The sequence below is a fragment of the Oncorhynchus mykiss genome, chromosome 16 (genome assembly GCF_013265735.2).
Source record: "Oncorhynchus mykiss isolate Arlee chromosome 16, USDA_OmykA_1.1, whole genome shotgun sequence".
NCBI classification, from domain to species: Eukaryota; Metazoa; Chordata; class Actinopteri; order Salmoniformes; family Salmonidae; genus Oncorhynchus; species Oncorhynchus mykiss.
The window spans coordinates 46944657-46965915 of NC_048580.1; the positions used below are offsets into that span (position 1 = coordinate 46944657).

At 47.0% G+C, this 21259-nt stretch overlaps 1 protein-coding gene across 2 annotated transcripts in view; it reads right to left on the reverse strand.

Annotated features, from left to right (window-relative positions):
• Nucleotides 1–584: 584 nt before the first annotated feature.
• Nucleotides 585–21259, reverse strand: part of LOC110492777 (PDZ domain-containing protein 4) — a 29343-nt gene continuing 8668 nt past the window's right edge. The window contains exons 2-8 of one of the 2 annotated variants that reach the window (XM_036945842.1): nucleotides 9350–9403; nucleotides 8205–8521; nucleotides 7979–8069; nucleotides 7741–7839; nucleotides 7591–7653; nucleotides 7410–7511; nucleotides 585–3563 (exon numbers count right to left, since the gene is read on the reverse strand). In XM_036945842.1, the coding sequence (XP_036801737.1) occupies nucleotides 1569–3563; nucleotides 7410–7511; nucleotides 7591–7653; nucleotides 7741–7839; nucleotides 7979–8069; nucleotides 8205–8521; nucleotides 9350–9403 (2721 nt within the window). In that variant the 3' untranslated portion in view covers nucleotides 585–1568. The remainder of the gene's footprint in view (nucleotides 3564–7409; nucleotides 7512–7590; nucleotides 7654–7740; nucleotides 7840–7978; nucleotides 8070–8204; nucleotides 8522–9349; nucleotides 9404–21259) is intronic. The other variant, XM_036945843.1, reaches the window with a different exon arrangement.

The following is a 21259-nucleotide window of genomic DNA, read 5'->3' on the forward strand; positions in this document are numbered from 1 at the left end:
TGCTACTTTCCCAAAATAGGTATCTCTTTCATTCTCTCACTTACTTGCTCTTGCGCTCTTTCACTACTCTCTCTTTCATTAGTTTAGATCCCCTCAGATTTATCATTTTCTGTCATGTTTTTGTCTCTTCTTCCCCCTCTCTCACTCTCTCCCTTTCTCTCTCCACTTCCAAACTAAAGTAACACTTCACTTTATCACAATTTACTTTTTCTCCTCTTGGTTAAAATAATAATTATTATTGGTATTGATATTGCAGACACACAGTTGTCGTGCGTTTGTGTATAAACTTTTCATTTCAATGTTGCCTTTTTGTTTCTTTTCACTCTTGTTAGAAAATAAAAGTTTAGAATTGTTTTAGGAATCTTTTGACTCCTGTCCTTTTTTCCATCTGAATTTCTTTAAGTGGTTTGACAGAATAGTGAAATGTGTGGTGCTGAATCGATTAGTACACTCCTTGTGTTGTGAACCTAAACCACAGGTGTAGTTGTTCCTGAGCTTCAGCAACTCCCTTGGGACAGTTTTGAGCATGGTGGTGTATGGCAGAAAATATGCAAACAATAAAAAGGACGAAATCACTTCAACAAATTATGTAGAAAAGGCTTTTATTGTAAAACGTTTATGGACCAGACATCACGGTATACTGAACAAACAGCCACATTGTTTTCTAGTCTAAGAAGTCAACAAATTAAGAACATGTCACATCCACAATTTCACACCAACTTTTTGTCACGTTTTTTGAAGTATATGTTACTTAACATTTATAGTCAACATGCAAGTAATCAAATGTCAAAGAACCACTTTCAACTCCTCAGATTGTGCTGTCATACTGTATAAGTAACTCCACCGCAGAATACGATCGTACCAGCCATCAGAAGACACGTTCAAGAAGATTTCCTCAGCTCTCAACCACCAGAGATATAGTTGTCATGTTTCCTGTGCTGTGGGATTTGGTGTGCTTTTTTTTCCCCCTCACTGTGCTTCTCAATTTATTCATATTAAAACGTGCTCGTCAGATCTTACCACAATGTCGACATTTCATTCATTAGTCAGTCATGTTGTCCTTTACTTTATTCTTGTTGGCCAATGTGCTTTGTATACTCTGTTAAATGCCATACACAAGCTTATTAGTGGGCGTTCGAGGCACTGTCCTAATAAGAATGGTATAGCAAAGAAACGCTGGTCAATAGCTACAGATTGGTTTAATTCACCAGCACTTTCTTTTCACTTCTGTTGTCTTGCCTACCTGCTTATGTTTATAATTCTTTCAGGCAGAAATGACAGCTTGCAGTATGGGTTACCAGTAATTCTATTCTCTTCTACACTGCGCCATTCTCTCCCCTCTCTTTTCCTTCATCACAGCTGTTGGTAACTAAGGAGAAGGTTGTACAGACTCTATCACCCAATCTCTCTCCAATATGCAATGGCAGATCAGTCGACAGTTGGTTTCTTTCCCTCTCCAAAGCAACCCACTTCCTCTGGACCATTTATTTCAATCACTCTTACACTTCCTCTCGATCTCACTTTGTTGGTCACCCTCTCTTTTCTTTCTCGGTCTTCCACCCTCTCCATTAGACAGTGGTGACTGACAGCAGAGGGTTGTAGACCTTCTTGCCGTCAGGGGACCTGGTTCCGTGGGCCAGTAGTTCCTGGATGGTGATCCAGTTGTCCAGGATCCTACGGCTCCGTTTCTTCTGGCTCCTCCTGTGGCTCAGCTCCAAGATGGTAGTGGGCTCCTGTCCCTGCGGAGCCCCCTGTTGTCCACCGCCACTGGACTCCCTATCCCTCTCCCTCAGGCAGTCCAGCCTGCTCTGCATCATAAACTCCCTGCGTCTGCGCTGTTCCCGGGCCCTGAGAAGCTGCTGCTTCCTTTCCTCCTTGGACCAATAGCGGCCCATCTTCATCTCGCTGACGGCGTCGTCGTCCGTGGTCATGCCGCTGCGCTCCTCCCGGATCTTAATGGCCCGGGCCTTCAGGAGGCGGTCCCTAACGGGCCGCTTGGCAACATAGCGAGATCCGTCGCTGCGTACTTTGACCTTCCACTCCATACGCGGCGAGGCCGGCGGAGGCAGGGGAGGGGGGATGGGTAAGGATGGCATGGACACAGGGCCCTGGGGGATGTCCTTGCATGTGCTCCCCAGGCTCATGGGACTCTCGCTGCCATCCCTGGGTCTCTCCAGGCCCTCGGATGTGGAGGGGGACCTCAGCTGCATGCAGCTCTGGTAGCGCAGGGGGATTCTGGAGCCAGAGTGGCGGCGGGACAGATAAGGACTGTTCTCAGCGCTACGCCCTTCCCTCCCCTCCACTGTCCCATTGGTTTTGGGGCATCTCACCCCTCCGTCTGACCCCCTCCTTGCCCCCCCGTCGCGGGACAAGGATCTGAACTTGGCCCCTCTCGGGCTAGAGGTCTTGACTTCCGCTCCCCTCCTGTGTGAGCTAGGGGAGTAGGGCTGGTTCAGGTTAGCCTGCCCCCTCTCACTCCTGCCTCCCCTCTCCCTGTGCCGGCTGGGGGTCCGCGATGGCAAAGAGGTAGAGTCTCCCCCCTCCAAGCTGCTGTGGCCATGTGCAGAGGGGGAGGGGTACTGTTCGCTGACCAGAGGGGTGCTCCTGCAGCTCTCCCCTCCTGTGTTGTAGGCGCTGGTGCTGTCCTTGTCGGAGCGCTCCCTTTCAGGGAGCTCATTAATGTCTGACAGCTCATGGTGACAGGACTCCTCGCTAACCAAAGGAGCCACCCGCCCAGCCCCGGCCCCACTCTCCTCCTCCAGGGGCCATGCCTTCAGACAGCGCTCCCGGAGCTGCTGCATCTTCTGGGCCCTCAGGATGTTACGACACTTGAACTCCAGGTGGCGTAGCTCCTCTTCCACGAGGGCCATCTCATGCTGCATCAGGCTCTCATTCCTGTTCACATCCAGAGGAATCCCCCCATCGCCCCCCTGTCCCCCATGACCCCCATGCTCCCCCAGCAGCAGAAGAGCATTGCTGTTCTTCTCATAATAACACTTGATCTCCAAGAGTTCCCTGTACCTCTCACACTCTTCTTCTGTCAGACCCGGCATCATCATCATCACTGGGTCAGCTGCGTAGACCCTCTCCCCTGCCAGGTCACCACCTCCTCCCCCACCCAGACAGTCCAGACCCAGTAGAGAGTCCGTGCTGAAGTGGAACTCTGTGGAGTGGCCATGTAGAAGAGGTGGGGTGTCCCTGTCCCCCTGGCCAGAGTGGAACCTGCGCATGCTGCCGGGGGTGTTGGTGGCGTTGGTGGTGGGGGCGCTGGTCTGGTCGTCCCCTAGTAGGTCGTGTTCTGAGGACTCCTCATTGCGGGTACTCTCGTCTGTACGACCCACCCCGCTGTCCAGCTCCTGGCTGTTACTCAGCAACGTGTGGAGCAGGCCTGGAGAGTCACGGTGACCTCGCCCGCGGACCACCACCACACCACCCCCACCCACGACGACTGGTCCTTCGCCCAGCATGGAGGCCCTGTTCCTCAGCTGATGGGGGCTGGGCAGGTGGACAGCGTTATCCAGAACCTCCAGGTCCAGTTCATCTGGGTCAAGCTGGTTGTCATTCTAAGTTGGAGAATGTGTTTCACGGATTGTGTTTATTTTGTTTGATTGCCGTTGTGGTTTCGTTATTGAGTTGAAGGTGTCATTGAGGCGGGAAAAGGGCAAAGGAGAAAGGAAAAGAAAGATTGAAATGATATGTTAGATTGAACAGTTTCTTGTACTCTTGGGAACCTCATACAACATGTTACAGAGGTATGTCTGTTATCCGTTTATCTCAGTCACTAGATGGCAGTAGGAGCCAAGGTAATGTGATTTCATTACCATTTTAAAGGCATTTCTACCGAGGGGTATTTTCCACTGAGCTGTCCGGATGAAAAGAAGGAAAATTGGACCCAAAATTAAATGTATGCACATGCATGCACACCCACCCACCCAACTATATGCACGCACGCACACCCACCCACCCAACTATATGCACGCATGCACACCCACCCACCCAACTATATGCACGCACGCACACCCACCCACCCAACTATATGCACGCACGCACACACGTGCACTTACAAGCGCGCACAAAAACACACACCACCACCACCACTCTGTGCGGTGTTTTTACCACCAGTGAATAGCACAGCAGAATTACAAATTGCTCGTTTGAATTGACTCCCTTTATCCAGATCCCCCTGAGATATTGATCAAATGTGTATGCTTTAATTCAGTAAACAAATCACCACTCAGAGTGGAGTTGATTACGTTTAACCCTTAGAAACCTGGACCCAGTTTTCCTTGCATAAACAAAATTGAAAGAAGTGTGAACAGAAGTGAAAGGAGACTCCAAATAACGTATTTCTGGAAAATAAATATAAAAACTATTGGTATGCAAAGAATCTATGCAAATGTGTGGTTTGCATCACTTAATACCCTATGTTTCATATATATATAACAAACTTTCAAGTGACTGAATATTTTTGCTCACAGTGTCATTACAAAGATTGGCCACCAGATGGTGCCAAAAGTGTTTATTGCGATCACTTCAAGTTACTCCTCTTTATGTATTGAACGCGTGCAGACACTTTACCAGGTGTTTAAAGACAATGTTACATATATGTAACATTGGGCTTTAAAGAGTTCATTGATTTGGTTTACACTTGAATGGTTTAACTGTATTCAGGTTGAGAGATATTATTATTCAAAAAACCCTTCATTTCCTTATTTCTCTGTCGCTCTCTCTTGCTCTTTCCCGACAGTTGAATAAATCCTTAATATCTGCTCATATATACAGTCCTTGGATGATCCCCATCTCTTCTCCTCTCTTCACTCTGCGTTTTCAATGTGAGACTATACTTTATCGACAAATCTTATTATTAGAGTTTTATTTTTTGTAAGATTACATTTGTTGCCCTTTTTTTTTGACAATACTAAACATAGACAAACCATCAACAACATACCGACGCACACAAACATTCATAACATCACCCCTGCTCACACCCCTATCTCTCCCTGCCACATGGCCTCAAACTGCACTATTTTGTTTCTCTCTGTCTCCCACACAGTTTCAACATTTAGATAATAAAGCATTTAGGCCTTTCCATTGTGTTAACGACAGAGGATTGGTTGATTTCCATTTTTGAAGTATATGTTGTTTCAAGATGATCGACTAGAAAAGTATCTTCCAACCCACTGGGTATCTCACTGAAGCCTCATATGCCATGTCTTGGAATAGGTAGACAGACAGAGTAAAAGTGCATTTACATTGTAATACCTCTGACAGATAACTCCACCCACAACTCATGGGCTTAATTTGTGAATTTTGTCCCTTGTGTAATTCATTTGAAACATTAGTTTATTCTGGATTAAGCATACATGTTCGTTACCTGTAATTTCGTTAGTTACAATATGTTCCAACATTCCCTCCATCTTGTGTCAATATCAGTTCCTTTTAATTCTTGGTTCCAATAGTTTATATTTCTTTCTAGGAGATTGTCAGGTAGACAGGTAAGATAAACAAAACCTTGCAGAAGGCCTATCATATGAACAGCATTTCCTGACTCAAATAGGATCGCTCTGACATCCAAAAGATTTCAAATAGAAATATCTTGATAGGAAACATTTAAGTTGCGTGTATTTGAAAATATCTACATTTTGTCAGTCCAAAATAGCTTTTTAATGATTTCATGGAAATGCATTGATTTCCTTTTACCAAGCCATTTATGGTTCTATGCCTTTAGTTTTCCATGTGGACCAATTTATCTGTGAATTCTGAAAAGCTGTCCAATGATTTTTCCATAGGGTTGTGTTTTCAGGGAGTGATACTGGTTCTTGTAGAATACGTTTCATTTTCTTCCATATTCGTATGGTGTTCCTAACCATGAAATTGTATTGTTATTCTAGCTGCAGTTTTAGTCTACCCTGCGTGTCACGTCTCTCTGCAGATTCGAGGGTGCCAGATGAATAAGGGGAATTTGAGGGTACTTGCAGTAGTGCCTTTGTCTGGGTAGCAGCCTACATTTAATGGCCCTCTCTTAAATCTGCCCTCTAGCTCATTCTGGGCTGAATGTGGACTGCATTCTGATGTCAACACTCTGAGTGTGTCTCAGAGCGCACACACATTTGTTTTGCATGGCTGTGTGTGAGAAGGTATATTGGTGTGTGTCTATGCCTCGTGCATCACTCTCAGCATAAAAATGGTAAACTATGCCGTTCCATCTGGAGGTGTGTGTGGTCAGTGACTACCCATTTGCTGGGTGTGTGTATATACATTATGGGATGTCCTGGGACTGTGTCCTTATGTCTGTTGAGCTGTGACCTTGAGGGAACAAAGCAATGCCACATTGGCACGTACTGAAAACAACCAGGCTCTCCCTCTCCTCGCTAGCTATCGCTCCCGTCCAGCTCCATTTCTCCCTGTCTCCCTCTTACTTCTCCCACGTCTCCTGTCTCCTTACATGGGTTAACAGGGTAGGGGGAGACTCATACCTCCAGTCTTATTTATTTTTTACACAAATGGTGTGTTTCTAGGTTTCTATATGTAATTTCTTATGTCCTTTTTGTTAAGAAACTAGTTGACTTGAATTTGAATTAATTTTGGTGTGAAGAATGAAGCAACTTTGGTGGTTATATGGTATTTACTGTAGTGTAGTTATCATGGTCTTGGTTGGTTTATATGGTATTTACTGTAGTGTAGTTATCATGGTCTTGGTTGGTTTATATGGTATTTACTGTAGTGTAGTTATCATGGTCTTGGTTGGTTTGTTTATATGGTATTTACTGTAGTGTAGTTATCATGGTCTTGGTTGGTTTATATGGTATTTACTGTAGTGTAGTTATCATGGTCTTGGTTGGTTTATATGGTATTTACTGTAGTGTAGTTATCATGGTCTTGGTTGGTTTATATGGTATTTACTGTAGTGTAGTTATCATGGTCTTGGTTGGTTTGTTTATATGGTATTTACTGTAGTGTAGTTATCATGGTCTTGGTTGGTTTATATGGTATTTACTGTAGTGTAGTTATCATGGTCTTGGTTGGTTTATATGGTATTTACTGTAGTGTAGTTATCATGGTCTTGGTTGGTTTGTTTATATGGTATTTGTTGTAGTGTAGTTATCATGGTCTTGGTTGGTTTGTTTATATGGTATTTACTGTAGTGTAGTTATCATGGTCTTGGTTGGTTTGTTTATATGGTATTTACTGTAGTGTAGTTATCATGGTCGGTTTGTTTATATGGTATTTACTGTAGTGTAGTTATCATGGTCTTGGTTGGTTTGTTTATATGGTATTTACTGTAGTGTAGTTATCATGGTCTTGGTTGGTTTGTTTATATGGTATTTACTGTAGTGTAGTTATCATGGTCTTGGTTGGTTTGTTTATATGGTATATCAGATAGTAAACCAGTTCAGAGGGTCTCTCACCTCTATTTCAGGCCGGGCCAGGAGCAGGGAGATGTTGGTGCTGTCCTCCTGGGTCAGAATGGCCACCGCCTCCTCTCTGTTCTGGATGTCCACCCCGTTTATCTGAGACACATCAGAAATGTTCTCGTCTGACCCTGCTTTCTGCCATAAAGGATAACCGAACGTTATCTAACAACCCTACCTGTAAGATTCTATCCCCCTCTCGGATACGGCCATCCATAGCAGCTATACTATTGGGGTTGACCTGGAGAGAGAGACAGAGGATTAGGTTAGCTGGCAAACAGGCGATCAGAGCGAGTATAACCCTCATCCTCACTCCCATCCTCCTCACCTCGCCCACATAGATCCCCAGGTCCTCCTCATCGTCTGTCCGGTAGCACACCGTTAACCCCAGTTTGTCCTGCTGACGAGACTTATAGAGCTCCACCTCCTATTGAAATGCGTGCCAGACAAAACACACGAGTTAAACACATGAACACTGGTCATGGAGATGGAGAGGGCATGAAGAATGGGATTGCTGTTGAATTACACGGTAGGCAATTGGATTTGACAGGAATTTGTAGCCTCACCTCGTACTCCAACTCATCCTGCCTGAGATCCGCCTCATGCTGAGTGATGTCAAAGTAGTCATTGGGGTCATAATATTCTGGCTCTAAAAGGCTGAGAAGAAGACAGAGAATATGTCAGTGTATCAAAATTTAAGCAGAGCCACAAACGGCAGAGCTTTCAAACATCTTATGGAAATTGAAAAGTAAATTGAATTCTCTCTCACACACACACGCACACTCCACTCACAGCTCGTTGAGCAGGTTGGGTTCCAGGATGGGTGGCAGTGGAGGGGAGGGGGGCGGGTGAGGGGGCGGGGCTCCACCTGGGTGGTGGGCGGTCCTTCCCAGAGTCAACATGTGTTGGAAGCTGATGTCAGTCTGAGTGCCGCTGTCCACACAGTCAGTCAGCCCCCCTGGAACTGCTACTGTCCCGTCCAGCCCCGCTAGTCGCCCTGCCAGTCCCGCCCGCCGTCGGGCCCCCCTCTTCAACACGTGAGACAGCAGGGGGTCTCGCACATCCAGGGTGGGGTCCCGTGAGAGACAGGACAGCTCCTTACCATTCACCTAGAGGAGGGGAGCAAGACCAGAGGTCAGATAGGAGAAGGTAGTGGAAAAGGAGAAGAAAGGAAGAGTAGGTGAGTGCTGTCTAGAACCCAAAACCGTTCTTCAAATATCCCCATAGGAGAACCCTTTGAAGAACCCTTTTGGGTTCCATGTAAAACCCTTTACAAAGAGGGTTCTAGATGGAACCCAAAAGAGTGCTACCTGGAACCAAAACGGGTTCTACCTGAAACCAAAAATGGTTCTCCTATGGGGACAGCCAAAGAACCCTTTTGGAACCCTTTTTTCTAAGTGTGGTGAAGAATGATTAAACACAAAGGAGTACCAGGGCACCTACAGAGGGAGACGTGGAGAAATTGAGAGAGAGTAACACAAAGATAGAAAATAAGCAGTTTATAGAGAGAAAGGGCAATGAGTGGAGAGAGTGTGTGATGACAAAACAGGTGCACCAAACAGGAGTATAGATAGCAGACTTTGAGCAACACTAGCGGATCTCTCGCCAGACATACAGACAGACCAAGGTTAGCTCACTGCGTGTAAGACTGAGCCACAACACAAGGACTGAGGAGGAGAATACATGAACGCAACACACACACCGACAGGCCTAAGACACAGAACTAGGGTTAGACAGCAAACAGATAGCCATTGAAGATAAGAGAATAAACACAGTATACCTCAACACATAGAGAAATGTGTAGGTTTAGTGTATGTTAATAATACACACATCACATGTAAGGTTACAAAGACACATCACAGTACGTGGTACATTTCTCTCAACTTAAAAGGTTTTGATATCACACAGCGGGGAGAAGAAAAACGTTATACTGAGACCTTCAGTCGACCTTCTCCATCAAAAGGACACAGCGTGTTACTTATTTGACCCTTCTGTGGAGAGAGAGAGGGAGAGCAATGGAATCATTAGAGAAGAGAAGGCGTACGTTAATAGGGTAGGCTCTGAGGAAAAGGTGAAAGTGCAATGTTGTTGTAAGGAAATGGGTTATTACTGGTTGAGAGAAATGCTGCCTGTTGGTAGACTAATCTCTGTATTAGTCCTAAATCCCTCTGCATGTGTCCAACCATGCTGTACATGATCCTCTCTAGCCTCATTTATACCTTGCGCTAACATTTGTCCTTTGTCCTGATCTTGTCCACATTCTGATTGTTTGTCATTCTCAGAAATATGTCTACACATGGTATTAAAATTGTGACCACATTTCCTGTTCCCTCCCTGTATGCAAATTATTTGACAGCTGTTCTTTCAAACTAATATTTATTTTCCCAATTTTAATACACACTTTGATGCCATAAGTCAATGATGCCACCCGCCAATGATTTTAGAAGGTGGGATAATGATGATTTAAATGGTTTCACTGTCCAGATCCCTCTAGACTTGCTAACATGTCAAATCAAATCAAATCAAATTTTATTTGTCACATACACATGGTTAGCAGATGTTAATGCGAGTGTAGCGAAATGCTTGTGCTTCTAGTTCCGACAATGCAGTAATAACCAACAAGTAATCTAACTAACAATTCCAAAACTACTGTCTTATACACAGTGTAAGGGGATAAAGAATATGTACATAAAGATATATGGATGAGTGATGGTACAGAGCAGCATAGGCAAGATACTGTAGATGGTATCGAGTACAGTATATACATATGAGATGAGTATGTAAACAAAGTGGCATAGTTAAAGTGGCTAGTGATACATGTATTACATAAGGATGAAGTAGATGATATAGAGTACAGTATATACGCATACATATGAGATGAATAATGTACGGTATGTAAACATTATATTAGGTAGCATTGTTTAAAGTGGCTAGGGATATATTTTACATCATTTCCCATCAATTCCCATTATTAAAGTGGCTGGAGTTGAGTCAGTGTGTTGGCAGCAGCCACTCAATGTTAGTGGTGGCTGTTTAACAGTCTGATGGCCTTGAGATAGAAGCTGTTTTTCAGTCTCTCGGTCCCAGCTTTGATGCACCTGTACTGACCTCGCCTTCTGGATGATATCGGGGTGAACAGGCAGTGGCTCGGGTGGTTGTTGTCCTTGATGATCGTTATGGCCTTCCTGTAACATCGGGTGGTGTAGGTGTCCTGGAGGGCAGGTAGTTTGCCCCCGGTGATGCGTTGTGCAGACCTCACTACCCTCTGGAGAGCCTTATGGTTGTGGGCGGAGCAGTTGCCGTACCAGGCGGTGATACAGCCCGCCAGGATGCTCTCGATTGTGCATCTGTAGAAGTTTGTGAGTGCTTTTGGTGACAAGCCAAATTTCTTCAGCCTCCTGAGGTTGAAGAGGATCTGCTGCGCCTTCTTCACGATGCTGTCTGTGTGAGTGGACCAGTTCAGTTTGTCTGTGATGTGTATGCCGAGGAACTTAAAACTTACTACCCTCTCCACTACTGTTCCATCGATGTGGATAGGGGGGTGTTCCCTCTGCTGTTTCCTGAAGTCCACAATCATCTCCTTAGTTTTGTTGACGTTGAGTGTGAGGTTATTTTCCTGACACCACACTCCGAGGGCCCTCACCTCCTCCCTGTAGGCCGTCTCGTTGTTGTTGGTAATCAAGCCTACCACTGTTGTGTCGTCCGCAAACTTGATGATTGAGTTGGAGGCGTGCGTGGCCACGCAGTCGTGGGTGAACAGGGAGTACAGGAGAGGGCTCAGAACGCACCCTTGTGGGGCCCCAGTGTTGAGGATCAGCGGGGTGGAGATGTTGTTGCCTACCCTCACCACCTGGGGGCGGCCCGTCAGGAAGTCCAGTACCCAGTTGCACAGGGCGGGGTCGAGACCCAGGGTCTCGAGCTTGATGACGAGCTTGGAGGGTACTATGGTGTTGAATGCCGAGCTGTAGTCGATGAACAGCATTCTCACATAGGTATTCCTCTTGTCCAGATGGGTTAGGGCAGTGTGCAGTGTGGTTGAGATTGCATCGTCTGTGGACCTATTTGGGCGGTAAGCAAATTGGAGTGGGTCTAGGGTGTCAGGTAGGGGGGAGGTGATATGGTCCTTGACTAGTCTCTCAAAGCACTTCATGATGACGGAAGTGAGTGCTACGGGGCGGTAGTCGTTTCGCTCAGTTACCTTAGCTTTCTTTGGGAACAGGAACAATGGTGGCCCTCTTGAAGCATGTGGGAACAGCAGACTGGTATAGGGATTGATTGAATATGTCCGTAAACACACCGGCCAGCTGGTCTGCGCATGCTCTGAGGGCGCGGCTGGGGATGCCGTCTGGGCCTGCAGCCTTGCGAGGGTTAACACGTTTAAATGTTTTACTCACCTCGGCTGCAGTGAAGGAGAGTCCGCATGTTTTCGTTGCAGGCCGTGTCAGTGGCACTGTATTGTCCTCAAAGCGGGCAAAAAAGTTATTTAGTCTGCCTGGGAGCAAGACATCCTGGTCCGTGACTGGGCTGGTTTTCTTCTTGTAGTCCGTGATTGACTGTAGACCCTGCCACATACCTCTTGTGTCTGAGCCGTTGAATTGAGATTCTACTTTGTCTCTGTACTGACGCTTAGCTTGTTTGATAGCCTTGCGGAGGGAATAGCTGCACTGTTTGTATTGTATTACATGTGCCTGACTACCTCCGTAGGTAGTCACAATGCGTCTTTTATTCATCTACAACTGTCTTGAAATGTGGGCACAATCAGAATGTGGACAAGATCAGGACAAAGGATGCATGTCAGAACCAGGTATAAACTGGGCTTCTGTGAACCAACACAACTCAGTCACATAGAATACCTCTGTGTAAATCAATGTGTGCCAACCCAGCCTAATAGATAAACCCTCTCTAGTTTCCTATATCTACATGTCTGTGAAGCCAGTTTCATAGTGCTCTCTATCTCTCTCTCTGTATCTCCATATCTATGATGTTTGCCCCCTGCCAGTTGCTACAGAGAGAGGCAGATAGAGGGGCATTTTTAATTAGGGATTATGGGTGTAGATCTGCTGGGGGAATCAGATTTAAATAGCTGGGATGTTGATTTGGAGGCGACTGAACTTTCTCCATGAGAGAAGCAGTGATCCTGGTAAACTGATGCAAGACCCCCCCAACATTACGTTTGTTAAGAGGTGAAACATCAAACCACCATTTATACCCCTCTGACCAAATGGTAATGGGCTCTTTGGTGTGTATAGAACCTGCTGGTTGAAGTCATGAGCATATTGCACACAGCTGGGTGAATGTGCGTGAGGGTGTGCGTGTGTGTGTCACAAGTGCGCCTCCATATGTTTTAATGGAGACCTGTAGACAGTATCGAGGTGCTCTGAGTGACAGAAGACAGACACCTAGGCATACAGACATTGTGTTAGTGCATTCATGGTCACACACCGACCTTGGCTGTCTGGGGATTTCCACATCTTTATACCCTGCTTCCATGCCTCCATCGTTCCCCTCTCTTTTCCTGTCCCCTTCAAATAATTGCAATTCAAATCGATGTTCCCCTGTGCAGTCAACCACATAAACGTTCTTGCCACATTCGCTCTCTATTCTTTTCCATTTGGTTCTGGCTCCACATGCCTTTCTGCACCTCCTCTCTTCCCCTCCATGCCTTTCTGTACCTCCTCTCTCCCTCTCCATGCCTTTCTGCACCTCCTCTCTCCCTCTCCATGCCTTTCTGCACCTCCTCCCTCCCTCTCCATGTTTTTCTGCACCTCCTCTCTCCCTCTCCATGCCTTTCTGCACCTCCTCTCTCCCGCTCCATGCCTTTCTGCACCTCCTCTCTCCCGCTCCATGCCTTTCTGCACCTCTCTCCCGCTCCATGCCTTTCTGTACCTCCTCTCTCCCTCTCCATGCCTTTCTGCACCTCTCTCCCGCTCCATGCCTTTCTGTACCTCCTCTCTCCTGCTCCATGCCTTTCTGCACCTCCTCTCTCCCGCTCCATGCCTTTCTGCACCTCCTCTCTCCCTCTCCATGCCTTTCTGCACCTCTCTCCCGCTCCATGCCTTTCTGCACCTCCTCTCTCCCTCTCCATGCCTTTCTGCACCTCCTCTCTCCCTCTCCATGCCTTTCTGTACCTCCTCTCTCCCGCTCCATGCCTTTCTGCACCTCCTCTCTCCCGCTCCATGCCTTTCTGCACCTCCTCTCTCCCTCTCCATGCCTTTCTGTACCTCCTCTCTCCCGCTCCATGCCTTTCTGCACCTCCTCTCTCCCGCTCCATGCCTTTCTGCACCTCCTCTCTCCCGCTCCATGCCTTTCTGCACCTCTCTCCCGCTCCATGCCTTTCTGCACCTATCTCCCTCTCCATGCCTTTCTGCACCTCCACTCTCCCTCCCCATGCCTTTCTGCACCTCCTCTCTCCCTCTCCATGCCTTTCTGCACCTCCTCTCTCCCGCTCCATGCCTTTCTGCACCTCCTCTCTCCCGCTCCATGCCTTTCTGCACCTCTCTCCCTCCCCATGCCTTTCTGCACCTCCTCTCTCCCTCCCCATGCCTTTCTGCACCTCCTCTCTCCCTCTCCATGCCTTTCTGCACCTCTCTCCCTCTCCATGCCTTTCTGCACCTCCTCTCTCCCTCCCCATGCCTTTCTGCACCTCCTCTCTCCCTCCCCATGCCTTTATGCACCTCCTCTCTCCCTCTCCATGCCTTTCTGCACCTCTCTCCCTCTCCATGCCTTTCTGCACCTCCTCTCTCCCGCTCCATGCCTTTCTGTACCTCCTCTCTCCCTCTCCATGCCTTTCTGCACCTCCTCTCTCCCTCTCCATGCCTTTCTGCACCTCCTCTCTCCCTCTCCATGCCTTTCTGCACCTCTCTCCCTCTCCATGCCTTTCTGCACCTCCTCTCTCCCTCCCCATGCCTTTCTGCACCTCCTCTCTCCCTCCGCATGCCTTTATGCACCTCCTCTCTCCCTCTCCATGCCTTTCTGCACCTCTCTCCCTCTCCATGCCTTTCTGCACCTCCACTCTCCCTCCCCATGCCTTTCTGCACCTCCTCTCTCCCTCTCCATGCCTTTCTGCACCTCCTCTCTCCCGCTCCATGCCTTTCTGCACCTCCTCTCTCCCTCCCCATGCCTTTCTGCACCTCTTCTCTCCCTCTCCATGCCTTTCTGCACCTCCTCTCTCCCTCTCCATGCCTTTCTGCACCTCTTTCCCTCTCCATGCCTTTCTGCACCTCCTCTCTCCCTCTCCATGCCTTTCTGCACCTCCTCTCTCCCTCTCCATGCCTTTCTGCACCTCTCTCCCTCTCCATGCCTTTCTGCACCTCTCTCCCTCTCCATGCCTTTCTGCACCTCCACTCTCCCTCCCCATAACTTTCTGCACCTCCTCTCTCCCTCTCCATGCCTTTCTGCACCTCCTCTCTCCCTCCCCATGCCTTTCTGCACCTCTCTCCCTCTCCATGCCTTTCTGCACCTCCTCTCTCCCTCCCCATGCCTTTCTGCACCTCCTCTCTCCCTCCCCATGCCTTTATGCACCTCCTCTCTCCCTCTCCATGCCTTTCTGCACCTCTCTCCCTCTCCATGCCTTTCTGCACCTCCTCTCTCCCTCTCCATGCCTTGATGCACCTCCTCCCTCCCTCTCCATGCCTTTCTGCACCTCCTCTCTCCCTCTCCATGCCTTTCTGCACCTCCTCCCTCCCTCTCCATGCCTTTCTGCACCTCCTCTCTCCCGCTCCATGCCTTTCTGCACCTCCTCTCTCCCTCCCCATGCCTTTCTGCACCTCTTCTCTCCCTCTCCATGCCTTTCTGCACCTCCTCTCTCCCTCTCCATGCCTTTCTGCACCTCCTCTCTCCCTCCCCATGCCTTTCTGCACCTCTTCTCTCCCTCTCCATGCCATTCTGCACCTCCTCTCTCCCTCTCCATGCCTTTCTGCACCTCCTCTCTCCCGCTCCATGATTTCTTTGCTCACACCTCTTTCCAAACCCCACTCCCCTGCCATTGTCTCCCTCTTCCTTCTGTCGCTCTTTGCCTCTCTCACTCTCCCCCCCATCTCTCTCTATATCACTCACTCACTCCCTATATCGCTCTCTCCTCATGCTGCCTCAGCACTCTTCTTTCTCCAGCCCCTCCCTAGAGGATACAAAACATGCTCTTATATCTGTGCTGTTTCCTTCCCTTGCCCGTTTGTCCTTCCTCTACTAATGACCCTCCATACATCTCTGTCTGTCTCACCCTCTTAATGAGTTCTTTCACTTGAAGACAAAATAAGAAACCTTGTTTTCTTTGCATGGCATCTTCCGCCACGCCAAATGGAGTTAACAGTGTGAAGCCTGACTGTATTTTTTAATTTGCCAAGTCTAATGAAATTGTCCCTTTACAAAAGCTTGTCCTGCAACTTGTATTTTTTTCCTCGCTCTTCTTTTGTCTACACATGACAGGAACCAGGTGAGATGGAGCATTTGAGACAGTGAGTTGTTTTTCTCCTGTAACACCATCATTAGGACCAATGAGGGATAGGGTATATAGAAGACCAGCCCTTTGGCCATTGCTGACAGTCTGAGAACACAGACAGAGGATGGAGGGGGACGCCCGCTGCATTCATTATCAATGAGAGGCAGTGAGATTGCTTTGAGGATGGCTTCGTACAGGTTCACGGTTGTTGTGCATTAGATTGGAAGGATAACTCATCTTGACGTGTTGCGCAATGCATTATACATCCACTGGTCCATTATGTCAGCTGATTTCATGACCTAAAACCTCTGACCTTTGCAGTGTCTCATATTATCCAATGACAGTCGAGACGAAGTGCCAATGAGAGCGAGCGAGCAGGGTGTGTATTGCTCATTCTTCCACTAAAGTTATATTAAATAACAGGCGTGAATTGAGACCGAGTTCCGTGCCGTTACATATTCCTGTTATTGTCTACGTTATTCGGAGTAGCACAGTAGGGGGGTGGTTGGGAGAGGCTGTGGAACGAGTGGTGGGGGTGAAAGAGAGAGGGCGATGAAAGAGAAGCAGGTAGTTCAAAGGGATGAGAGGAAAAGCGAGGGAGAGGCGCTGATGGAGAGCAGCACCGGGGGAAGGGGAGGTAAAATGATGACGGGGGGTGAAGAAAGAGGAGTGAAATACAGCACAAAGAAAGAGGGAAGGAGCTTTCGAGGACTCGTAGATTTGTACGTTTATAATACAATTTGACTCATTTTGGGTGTGACTGTCTCATGGCTCCATGCTCGTTGGTGAAGTAAATAGTGGAAACGCACAGAGGAACCTCCAGGGACATGTAGAGGCTTAATGAGGCTTTATCTCCTAACTTTTAGCTGCAGTTTGATGGAATATCTACAGTACACCAGACTCTGGGAGAGGGAAAGACCGAGAATGGGTGGTGTACTGTACACCCACCCAAACATATGAGCAGTAAAGGAGGATTTGACAAATGTATCGACTCAAACTCTATACTGACTCGTATTCTTCCCTGTGAATAATTTAGCTTATCACTCAAACAATTTGCATAAAAATGAATAATAAACAATCCAAATGGTTTCCCTCCTTCTTTTGAAACGGCTGTGTGCTGACCGTGCCCTGCTGCCCTTCACATATTCAATTCTACTTGTTGGGTAATTGATTTTTCTCATCTCTCATGCTTTGAAGGGTCTAGTCCCCTCTTCACAAAATCAATTATATCTGGAGACATGCTCAGTGCCGTCTGGTTCTAACCCCAGCTGTTTGATATCACAAGGGGACATTTACACAGGCCAGTGGGAAGTGGTTGAGCTCAGACATAGACAAAGATGAGCTGCTATTGACTTGGGGACTACTCAAACATTCAGGGAAATTGGGAAACTAATAAACTAACAAGCATATTTGGGGTTAATAGATTAACGCCATTGTCAATAGAGCTATCAATAACTACAGTCTGAGAAAAAAAAGTTCTGTCTCGATAGGAGAACCCTTTTTGGTTCCAGGCAGAACCATTTTGGGTTCCATGTAGAACCCTCTGTAGAAAGAGCTCTATAGAGAATCGAAAGGGTTCTACCTGGAACCAGAAAGTGTTCTTCAAATGGTTCTCAAAAGGGCCGAAGAACCGTAGATAGATAGCGTAGGCTAGAGTGTAAGATAGAACCGTAGATAGAACCGTAGATAGATAGCGTAGGCTAGAGTGTAAGATAGAACCGTAGATAGAACCGTAGATAGATAGCGTAGGCTAGAGTGTAAGATAGAACCGTAGATAGAACCGTAGATAGAACCGTAGATAGAACCGTAGATAGATAGCGTAGGCTAGAGTGTAAGATAGAACCGTAGATAGAACCGTAGATAGATAGCGTAGGCTAGAGTGTAAGATAGAACCGTAGATAGAACCGTAGATAGAACCGTAGATAGATAGCGTAGGCTAGAGTGTAAGATAGAACCGTAGATAGAACCGTAGATAGATAGCGTAGTGTTATATAAATATTCATACACATAGCTCATATAAACAAAGACATTCCGTCGTAAGAACACATACACCCAGCCATAAGACTGACCCCCTCTTCCTTATATAAACACACATCTCATCTCCCTCTAACTGGCCGGTCCCAAGAGCAAAGAACTTTTGCTGTGCACCAATGGGGCCCGCTCTGGCTAGAGCAAGGCCCGCCTCCAACCCTCCGACCAGTCAAGAAGACCGAAACGACAAGACTCCACCTACTTTATTCTATGTATAAAAATGTATGTAACCATTGTATAGGCCTCTTTTTCACCTGGCTCCTTGCCGAGTTATGTGAACTAGGTCCGTGCACGTAAAACTGCGGGACAAGATATCTCTGACTCATTAAAACTGTCTTTTGTTACAACTGAAATCCACTCTGTCCAGCGTCCGTGATTTGGTCTCAACTCTCCAGTATTTGAACACTAACAGTAGGCTAGAGTGTAAGATAGAATCGTAGATAGAACCGTAGATAGAACCGTAGATAGAACCGTAGATAGAACCGTAGATAGATAGCGTAGGCTAGAGTGTAAGATAGAACCGTAGATAGAACCGTAGATAGAACCGTAGATAGATAGCGTAGGCTAGAGTGTAAGATAGAACCGTAGATAGAACCGTAGATAGATAGCGTAGGCTAGAGTGTAAGATAGAACCGTAGATAGAACCGTAGATAGAACCGTAGATAGATAGCGTAGGCTAGAGTGTAAGATAGAACCGTAGATAGAACCGTAGATAGAACCGTAGATAGATAGCGTAGGCTAGAGTGTAAGATAGAACCGTAGATAGAACCGTAGATAGAACCGTAGATAGATAGCGTAGGCTAGAGTGTAAGATAGAACCGTAGATAGAACCGTAGATAGAACCGTAGATAGATAGCGTAGGCTAGAGTGTAAGATAGAACCGTAGATAGAACCGTAGATAGAACCGTAGATAGATAGCGTAGGCTAGAGTGTAAGATAGAACCGTAGATAGAACCGTAGATAGAACCGTAGATAGATAGCGTAGGCTAGAGTGTAAGATAGAACCGTAGATAGAACCGTAGATAGAACCGTAGATAGATAGCGTAGGCTAGAGTGTAAGATAGAACCGTAGATAGAACCGTAGATAGATAGCGTAGGCTAGAGTGTAAGATAGAACCGTAGATAGAACCGTAGATAGAACCGTAGATAGAACCGTAGATAGATAGCGTAGGCTAGAGTGTAAGCAGATTTGCTTTTCTTGTATTTTTTAAAACTTATTTTGGAGCTGTATGTATATGTTATTGTCTAAGAAAGTGGTCATGTATTTCCACACACACACACGACCAGAAATACAACCCATAAACCCCCTCTCCTCCCTTTATGACCTCCAACCTAATCACATACACACACACACACACACTTAATCATACAAATACAAATTTACCAGAGAGAGGTGTTCCCAAGGGAAAAGATACAGGCACCATGATAAAGAGGCAGATGAGTTGAATAAAAAAAAAAGCCTGCTTTGAGGTGAGTACCAAGCCAATTAGTGAGAGTCAACAGATATTTCCATTGACAGATCATTCTCTACGGAAGGCCCGTAGACTGTGAACCCTCACTGAAAAAGTGTGTGACTGTCTGAATGTGACTGTCTTTTCGCTTAGTTTTTCAGAGCAAGAGAGTGATGGAAGACAGGAGACAGAAGGTGGAAGCGGAATCTCTGTGGGTGTGACTGTGGGGAGCCGTTTAGATATTTGTAGCCGGAGAGGAAGTCAATCAATACACAGATGCTGAGAGGAAGAGAAGAAGAGGAGAAAAGGGGCAGATGGGATTCAATCTAAGACAGGTAAAGGAGACAATGAGAGAGGCAGATATTGGTTTGGATACAGAAACATTATGTCTGAGGGCAAAGTCAATCTCAATGTAAGGTTGTCATATCACGGCACTCATCATTGGGATATGTCTATATAATAAAATCGGTGTTTTTATGTGCATTGATATGAGTGAGTGAGTGAGTGAGTGTGTGTGTGTGCGTGCATGTCATCTGTGTATGTTTGTCTGTGTACTCTATACACATGTTAGTAGGTTATCTAGATGACCTGTACTCCACACACAGAGACGCTTACAAAGCTCTCCCTCGCCCTCCATTTGGTAAATCTGACCACAACTCTATCCTCCGGATTCCTGCTAACAAGAAAAAATTAAAGCAGGAAGCACAAGTGACTCGGTCTATAAAAAAAAATGGTCAGATGGAGCAGATGCTAAACTACAGGACTGTTTTGCTATCACAGACTGGAACATGTTCCGGGATTCTTCCGATGGCATTGAGGAGTACACCACATGGCTTTATCAATAAGTACATCGAAGACGTCGTCCCCACAGTGACTGTACGTACGTACGTACATACCCCAACCAGAAGCCATGGATTACAGGCAACATTCGCACTGAGCTAAAGGTTAGAGCTGCTGCTTTCAAGGTGCGGGACTCTAACCCGGAAGCTTACAAGAAATCCCGCTATGCCCTGCGATGAACCATCAAACAGGCAAAGCGTCAATACAGGGCTAATATTGAATCATACTACACCGGCTCCGACGCTCGTCGGGTGTGGCAGGGCTTGCAAACTATTACAGACTACAAAGGGAAGCACAGCCGCAAGCTTCCCAGTGACACGAGCCTACCAGACGAGCTAAATCACTTCTATGCTCGCTTCGAGGCAAGCAACACTGAGGCGTGCATGAGAGCATCAGCTGTTCCGGACGACTGTGTGATCACGCTCTCCGTAGCAGACGTGAGTAAGACCTTTAAACAGGTCAGCATACACAAGGCTGTGGGGCCAGACGGATTACCAGAACGTGTACTCCGGGCATGTGCTCACCAACTGGCGAGTGTCTTCACTGACATTTTCAACATGTCCCTGATTGAGTCTGTAATACCAACATGATTCAAGCAGACCACCATAGTCCCTGTGCCCAAGAACACAAAGGCAACCTGACTAAATGACTACAGACCCGTAGCACTCACGTCCGTAGTCATGAAGTGCTTTGAAAGGCTGGTCATGGCTCACATCAACACCATTATCCCAGAAACCCTAGACCCACTCCAATTTGCATACCTCCCAGACAGATCCACAGATGATGCAATCTCTAATGCACTCCACACTGCCCTTTCCCACCTGGACAAAAGGAACACCTATGTGAGAATGCTGTTCATTGACTACAGCTCAGCGTTCAACACCATAGTCCCCTCAAAGCTCATCACCAAGCTAAGGAACCTGGGACTAAACACCTCCCTCTGCAACTGGATCCTGGACTTCCTGACAGGCCGCCCCCAGGTGGTGAGGGTAGGTAGCAACACATCTGCCAAGCTGATCCTCAACACTGGACCTCCCCAGGGGTGCGTGCTCAGTCCCCTCCTGTACTCCCTGTTCACCCACAACTGC